The sequence below is a fragment of the Stigmatopora nigra genome, chromosome 13, assembly GCF_051989575.1.
Source record: "Stigmatopora nigra isolate UIUO_SnigA chromosome 13, RoL_Snig_1.1, whole genome shotgun sequence".
Taxonomy (NCBI): Eukaryota; Metazoa; Chordata; class Actinopteri; order Syngnathiformes; family Syngnathidae; genus Stigmatopora; species Stigmatopora nigra.
This window is the reverse complement of record NC_135520.1, coordinates 8242501-8250617: the sequence shown is the minus strand read 5'-3', so window position 1 is coordinate 8250617 and position 8117 is coordinate 8242501. Positions and strand designations below refer to the sequence as shown.

Here is an 8117-nt window from a genome sequence, read left to right as displayed (position 1 = left end):
ACATATTGCTTACCACCGACTGATAATTCACAACAAAACATTTAATCGAATTGAATGTGCCGATCTAAAGCCCCCCCTTTATTTACAAGACACTTTTTGATTGGTTAGTTTAGTTACCAAAAATATGTAATTGTCCTGAGCAAGTGTATATAATAAATCAATCTGAGGGAGGCACTGTTTTAGTCAATATTTTGCCCAATTTTTGGTGGAATTTTAAATCTCAACATGGTTTAAATTGACTGGATACTTCACATCACCAAGCCATAATTAAGATATATGTACTTCTAAGTTATTGCAGCGGAGGGGAGTCTCCCGCCCCTCTTTCCGGTTTCCCAGCTTTTGACGGAAGTAACACTTGACAGTCAGGTTGTTCCACTAATTTAGTTCATCAGCAGATGGACAGACCGATAGACAGTTGATGGATGATTCTAATGAATAATTCTATGATTCCGCAATGAAATATTAATCAGAGCAGTCTACCTCTGGCACATAAATTCACAATTATAGAGGCCATTTTGACTTTAAAATGAACCTAATGTTCATGTTTTCGGAATGTGGGAGGAAGTATAGGACGAAACCCACGCAAGGAGACTAAAAAAAACGAATCAATTGATCTTATGACCGCCAGTTGGAATGAACTTGAGTAATTACGCTTTTAGACTAACCGTATTACAAAAGACTTAATCAAATATATGGGCTTCTAATTGCACGTACTTTATCGCGCATCACTCGCATCCTACGTTCAAGTGATGTGATTGACTCCAAAGCAGAAGCGGCGTGCGCGTGCGTCCGGAGGAGGAGGAAGAGGAGGAGGAGGAGGAGAAGCAGGAGGTGGGGGCCGTACTTAAAGGCGGATTAATGCTGGCAAAGCCATTCAACGCCAGCTCCCCTCTACGCGGGCACCTGATGTGAGGATCGTGCACATACAGTGGGGAGGGCTTAGAAGTCAAACCCCCTCCGCCCCCCCACCACTACCACATGACGGGGGACAGCGTGGCGGCGGTGCGGCGGTGGGAGCGCGCGGCACACGCAACGGGACGCGCAAGCAGACAAAGAGACGCTCGGCGCGGCGGGACGCGCTCCGACGCCAGGCTTCCACTCTTTTTTGGGGGGGAGTAAGAGGGAGAAAAAAGAAAAAAAATCCTTCTAAAAGACTTCTGCTTCCGAGGCCAAGGACCGCTGGAGCGTCACTACTACCACTTGTGCCCTCTTCTGATCCTCCGGATGCTCAGAAATGGGGGAATGGACTATACTAGAGAGGCTCCTGGAGGCTGCTGTCCAGCAGCACTCGACTATGATAGGAAGGTAAGGCGAGAAGAAGGAGAAAAAAAGAGCCGCAGCAGCCTCCAGGATCGTCTTTAGCATGGTCCACCGTCCCCCAGCTTCTGTCTTGTGCCCTCCCCTCCCACAGGAACCCGTGTGTACCCCTTCCTCGTTTTTGGTGTGTGTGTTGTGGTTTCCCCTGTAGTGTTGAATATGGGTAAGGAAGAAGAAAGGCGCTTTCAGCACTGGACAGCTCCCGTGCGCAAAAGCCACTCGACTGGCGTCTTTGTGCTCCTTCCTGACGAGTTCACTTGTTTTCACTTCTTTCATTTTTTTTCTCCTTATTGAAAAAGGATCCTGCTGACGGTGGTGGTGATCTTCCGCATCCTGATCGTGGCCATCGTGGGGGAGACGGTGTACGATGACGAGCAGACCATGTTCGTGTGCAACACGCTGCAGCCGGGCTGCAACCAGGCGTGCTACGACAAGGCGTTCCCCATCTCGCACATCCGCTACTGGGTCTTCCAGATCATCATGGTGTGCACGCCCAGCCTGTGCTTCATCACCTACTCCGTGCACCAGTCGGCCAAGCAGAAGGAACGGCGCTACTCCACCGTCTACCTGACCCTGGACAAGGAGCCGGACTCGCTTCTGAAGCGCAGCGGGATCTTGGGAGGAGGCGGCGGCGGGGGCGGAGGGGGCGATGACTCGGCCAAGAAGATCAAGAACACGGTGGTCAATGGCGTGGTGCTGCAGAACAGCGACAACTCCACCAAGGAGGCCGACCCCGATTGCCTGGAGGTGAAGGAGATGCCCAACTCGGCGGCCGCCAGAACTACAAAGTCCAAAATGAGGCGCCAGGAGGGCATCTCGCGCTTCTACATCATCCAGGTGGTGTTCCGCAACGCGCTGGAGATCGGCTTCCTGGTGGGCCAGTACTTCCTATACGGCTTCAACGTGCCCTCGGTCTACGAGTGCGACCGCTACCCGTGCATTAAGGACGTGGAGTGCTACGTGTCGCGGCCCACGGAGAAGACCGTCTTCCTGGTTTTCATGTTTGCCGTCAGCGGCTTCTGCGTGGTGCTCAACCTGGCAGAGCTCAACCACCTGGGCTGGCGCAAGATCAAGACGGCCGTGCGTGGCGTGCAGGCCCGGAGGAAGTCCATTTACGAGATCCGAAACAAGGACCTGCCGCGCATGAGTGTGCCCAATTTCGGGCGCACGCAGTCCAGCGACTCGGCTTACGTCTAAAGAGGAGAGCCCCGGCACCCTCCCTCGACCCCGCATTCCCCTTCTTCAAACCCCCCCAATGCCCCCCCAACCCCTCCTCTTCCTCTTCTGCGTTTGGAACTTTTGACTGTTACGCACGCCTGAATCAGTGTCATTACTTTTCGACAGTGGGCAAGTTTGATTTTTCCCTCTTTTTCAATGAATTTTGGGCTTGGATTACGCATACGCCGGCTTGCTTATTTGTGATTACGATTGCACTGATACAACTTTTTCAGTTTGTACTCCTACAAGAGCGACCACTATTACACACTGGACACTTATTAGGTACACCTTCCCTTTACAACGAACAATTTTACCAATACAATTTAACAGTATACTAGTAAGGTTGGCAGCAATCCAAATCTGTGGGAATCTATATGTACCTAATGTGACTGAAGAATGCACTAAAAGAAGGTAAACAACTGAAAGCTTAATCCAAAAATGTGCTTTGTTTTTTTGTTAAAACAGAACCTTAAACCGGTAGTTTAGTCGCATCATCAAAAGGATATCAATATATACATAAACATATAGATATGTAGAGAGAATATAAACACATTGGTATTTTTTTTGTTGCCTGTGTCACACCACTTGACCTTAAAAAACAATGCCGCTCCATTACTTTCTAATATCAACCGTCGCTGCGAATGCTAACGTCTGTGACTTTACCTTCACGTTTTGCTTTGTAGGACACACACACCAAAGCGGGCATAAATTATTATTATTATTATTTTTTGGCCTCATTTGTTAAAGTGTAAGAGATATTATTTCCTCTATTTTTTTGTTGCTTCTTTTCTCTATTCTTTGTGTAAACAAGTGCCATACATGTATATAGACATGATATAAATGTATACATCTAAAAATATATATAAATATATATATAAATAAAATATTCATTATCAATGAGAAGCGTATTCCCCCTGCTTGGATGCTAAATGATGGCCATTTTTTTTAATGCTATTATTCTGATTTCAATGAATTGAAAATGTATACAAGCAGCTGTATTTATTTCATGGGTGGGAAATTAAGTCCTTTTTTTTAAAAAAAAAAATACCTCCAAGTATGAAAAATAGCACAAATTGAGTTGGAATTTTTTTTTTAAATCCAAAAATACTAACTGCTCTGGTGCTACAGTTTTGCTTTGTTTTTTCTTAAAGAATGCTTTGAAAATGTAACCAAAAACATCGGAATAAGGAATGACGAGCAAATAAAAAGTGGGATTCATGTACACAGCAAGTCCGTCAGGCTAAGTGTTGTTTTTTTTTCGCACGAGTGTGAATGCGTTTAATTGGGGGGGTGGCAAGGAGGGGGGAATTTGAGCGTCCTTGGTGCAGTGGCTGTAGCCACGCCCGCTCTACTGCGGGACACACCTTTCACACGGGAGGTGCCGCATCACTGAGATGCAAGTCATTAATATATGCAGCGGACAAAACTGCATGAGACACAACTGCATGAGATTCAGCCTTGAATATCTACCATTTATGGAATTAGCCACTATTTTTGGCAATTAACAAGGTTTAATTAAACATTAAAAAGGTAACCTCATAAATAACTAGCCTTCAAATATATGAATATTACATTTTATGTGATGTAGGCCAGAATACTCACAAAAAAAAACTACAACAAAACCCAATGTGATGTCCACCTATGATGACGCAAGGTTTCAGTAACAATGATGTATACCCTTATTTTTAATAATGAATGAAATGTTAATAGAACCAAATTGACTTGATATGTCCTTCTATGATAATTTCAATATTTAGTGATACTAACAATTTCAAATATATTCTAAATTTGCAACAGATGCCTACTTACAGTGGTGAGCATTTCCCTAAATATTGTCTTTAAGTAAATTAAAAAGGTTGAGTACCTAATCAAATAACAAGTAACTGTGAGTTCCTCCATTTTGCATTTCATCCTAATGCGGAATTCAGTACAAGAATGACAAGGGGCCTAATTTTTCATCTGCTCAACTTCACCTTTCTCCTCTCATTTGTGATGAGAATGATGAGGAGAAAGGTTTGTTCCTGAAGGTCAGTAATGAAGAAAAAAAAGAGGAAAGCTGCCCCTCCTTTAGAATAAAGAAAGAAAAAAAAACATACTTGCAGTAGCTCATTGCACGTGACGTATGGAGGCCGAGTCCTCTCGCCGGCGTGACTCTGCAAAGACGGGTGAAATGGGCAAAGGAGTGGTGGTGGTGGTGCATTCATTTTGAAGTCAGCCAGCATGATCTCCTTCAACTTGAAGCAAAGTAACACTACAAGGAAAAAAAAACAGAAAAAAATTGAGGCTTTGATGTCCCACTCTCTTGTTCTCACAATTCATAGCGAGACAAAATAGGCAGAGGAATTAGCCTTCATCACATTGACAAATCGCCGCAAGCGAAAATGGTTTTTAAGAGGTTTTTTTTTTTTTTTTTTTAATCCAGCCAGAGCAAACTTCCACTCGCCTCTCAAACATTGGGAAAACCAGCAGAAATAATTGGGCTGTGGCACAATGCAATTACACACACTGCACTTCACGGCATGTTTTACCTGAATGTCTTACTCTCTTATGAGTACTTAGAGGTAGTGAAAAGGATGCTATTAAGTACAATAACATCATTCATTTATTTTTTGTGCTTACATTTTGAAAAAAAAGACAATTTCCTTTTTCGCAGGTGCAAAAGTTGAAGAAAATCCTCAATGAAAACCAGGATTTTCAGGAAGTGGCAACATACAATGGGGGGGCAGTCATTTTGGAACTACAAGGAACAATTTTAACCAATCACAGATAGGCTGAGCCTTCTGATACCATCATTAATACCCATTGTCATAACGGACGTTACAAGGGTGCACTTATTAGCAATATGATGCTGTTTTTGAACCAGAGAAAATAGATGGATGGCTATTTCCTCCACTATCAAACATATCTATATTTTTTTTTAAGTATAATTGGCTTGCTTAAATGGGAGAAAAGGTCTTGATCATGTCTGTCATTTATACTAGATGTAAAATTTCCCTTTAAAACACATTTTTGCACATGTATGGTATTCTATGCAATTACATAAAGAAAAATATATAAGAATAGGCATTCATTTTCCATAAAGCACGACATCTCAAAGTGGACTTCTATTGTTGTGAATTTTCCAGGTAAAACTAGTGCAATAAAGCAAGCTGCCATGACAACTGCATCAGAATGCATTAAAGTACCAGCAGTAATTTTAGGAGACGTATAATTCCACTGGATCCCACTTTATAATGTGTAATTCAGTCCCCTTGATTAAAGATTAAACATGTCGTATAGCACCCCTCGGCTTCCGGAACACGTGCACACGCAAAAGATAGAAATGCTCTTAATCCCGAATGTTGACGGGGAAGGCGTCAGTGTGCATTGCGGGGCTCGTATTTGCAATTCTACACCGACAAAAAGAGGGGATTTGGATGCATGCATGCATGTTGTGGGCGTGTCACCGATGTGGTTTACTAGGCTATACAATCCAATCTACCTCAATGTAAATGCATGGTTTCATGAATAGATTTGCTCTAAAATGTCAATGGAATGGAAGGTTGGAATTTCTGCTGATGGAAGCATTCTAGTAAGTATAAATATAATGATAACAACTTCTTCATGGCCAGACTGCAATACTGACTAAGAGTGGAATTTCACCATCAATTTTTCTTGGAAATCTGTTAATATTGTTCACTAGTAATATGTTGAATAAATGATATTTTTGTAGTTTTTTTTAAACATCTTTTCCTAGGAAAGATCTCCATTTGCTTTGTGAAGGGTTTTTTTTTCAGAAATACAAAACAAATTATAGTAATGAGGACTTTCACCTGTGAATAAATGCTGGCGTGCTTTCTTGCATCTCTCTTTTCAGGAAAAAAAATGGATCCTGATGTCTCTTTCAACTTGAAAAGACAATATCTAGCTGGTAAGAAGTGCTTTGAACAGGCCATTTTTTCCTCCTGTGAAAACAGAACACCACAATGTTGGTCTTTTTTTAAATGCACTTGAGAAAATACAATGGCATTCACATGGTAACTGCAGCATATATGGGCAAATACCTGGTGATGGATTCATGACACAATTCTACTTCTGATTCATTTTATGTTCCAAATCTGTGACTATTCTCATCCAATGAAGCGCTACAATCCTGATTGACTTCTCACTGTCCAATCAAATTGACAGTGATAGTGCATATAGTCTATTAATTCATTTTCCACACTGCTTATCATTGTCAAGGGGATCCAGATCCTTATCCCAGCTGACTACAGGACAAACACAAACATCACCCTGAACTGATCTCCAATCAGTTTCAGGGCGTACAAAGGAATAGACAACTATTTTCACTCACATGACATCTATGATGCACATATTGGAAAAAAAATGAAAATTTCGTCCATTTTAATTATCAAACAATAAATCCAGACAGTAATCGCCTACTGTGTCAAGGACAAAAGAGACATTTGTATTTGGGACAAAAGAGACCAGATTTGGCATTCCGATTTGGTTCTTGGGTTGTGCACATGAACAGCCGGCTTCAGCTTTGCCAGGCCGGATATTGCCGGTGGAGACAGATTGTTCTACCTGACAGAAGATTAATTTCTCATCCATTTTTGTTTTAAATGTGACCCCACTCCTAGGGATTATCAACATTAGCGGATTATACAGTGGACAGATTTGCCAAACTCACAGGTTCGCTATGAGATCATGGACACCTGGTCGAGGACACAATGAGCCCAAAGTCCAAATTTATAGGAAGCTCTATAAAGGTGAATGATGATGTTCCAGTTCCATTCACAGTCATAAATGTCTTCCATTTCAAGTTCACTGCCAGTGGATTCCAGTTAAACCTTTATTGGGAAGTGACTATCTATGTTACACCTCCTGGTACATGAAACCTGCCTCCGCCCAGATTTGAAACCCAGGCTTTATCATGCCTGCAAAGGCAGCAATTGTCAGTTCTCGTATCGACTCTCATTAGATTGTTCACATTGTGATGCAGCACCACGACCTCAATAACTAAACAAAAACAATTTCCTTCCAGTAAGAACACTCATTACCCCAGAGAGGTGACAGTTCATTCTGACACCTACTCTGTGCAGCCACACAGCCCCCCCCCCCCCCACCCCTTACGCTCTGCCTAATAGCCTTGTACAGCACACGGCTCCATTGTTCCTGATTAATGTTTCGGTTCTGCGCCATTACGTGGCCAATAAAAGTCAACGGCTGGCAGGTCTTAATCAGACGTGAGGAACATTGGCGGGCCAATTGGACTGGATGCCGACAAGACAGGTATTGATATTCATTTTCAGCTGGTGACATAAAAATTCTGAATCATACAAAGGAAGAATATGAATCAACAATGCAGTGCAGTGCAGTGCAGACTCAGAGAGAATTCCCATTTTGAGAGCAATGTGTCAGTGGGGAATTAACAAAAAAGAAAAATAAGAAAAACAAGAAATGGAGAGAAATATCACCATATTGGCAATGAACTCATTTTTTTTACAACAAATCCTAAAGGAATTGTAAGATTACACAATGTGGGTAAGATTTATTGTCTGTGCTTTATCGTACAATCAATCCCCTGCGTTTTACCTTTG

At 42.4% G+C, this 8117-nt stretch overlaps 1 protein-coding gene and 1 long non-coding RNA gene across 3 annotated transcripts in view; one reads left to right on the top strand and one right to left on the bottom strand.

The window, feature by feature from the left end:
• Positions 1-847: 847 nt before the first annotated feature.
• Positions 848-3438, top strand: LOC144206634 (gap junction delta-2 protein). Of its 2 annotated transcripts, none has more exons than XM_077731699.1 (2): positions 848-1480; positions 1617-3438. In XM_077731699.1, the coding sequence occupies exon 2, from the start codon at positions 1699-1701 to the stop codon at positions 2512-2514; it is 816 nt and encodes a 271-aa protein (XP_077587825.1). In that variant the 5' UTR covers positions 848-1480; positions 1617-1698; the 3' UTR covers positions 2515-3438. The 2 variants fall into 2 exon arrangements, with proteins under 2 accessions (XP_077587825.1, XP_077587824.1); XM_077731698.1 differs by having other exon boundaries at positions 850-1305.
• Positions 3439-4065: 627 nt separating this feature from the next.
• The window catches only part of LOC144206633 (uncharacterized), a 40832-nt gene continuing 36780 nt past the window's right edge, over positions 4066-8117 (bottom strand). The window contains exons 4-5 of the long non-coding RNA XR_013328406.1: positions 6348-6479; positions 4066-4786 (exon numbers count right to left, since the gene is read on the bottom strand). This is a non-coding gene — a long non-coding RNA (uncharacterized LOC144206633). The remainder of the gene's footprint in view (positions 4787-6347; positions 6480-8117) is intronic.

Coding starts and splice junctions, on each gene's coding strand:
- LOC144206634 (XM_077731698.1), top strand. CDS start 1,235: ATGGGGGAATGGACTATACTAGAGAGGCTCCTGGAGGCTGCTGTCCAG. Junction 1,306..1,616: donor CACTCGACTATGATAGGAAG/GTAAGGCGAGAA, acceptor TTATTGAAAAAG/GATCCTGCTGACGGTGGTGG.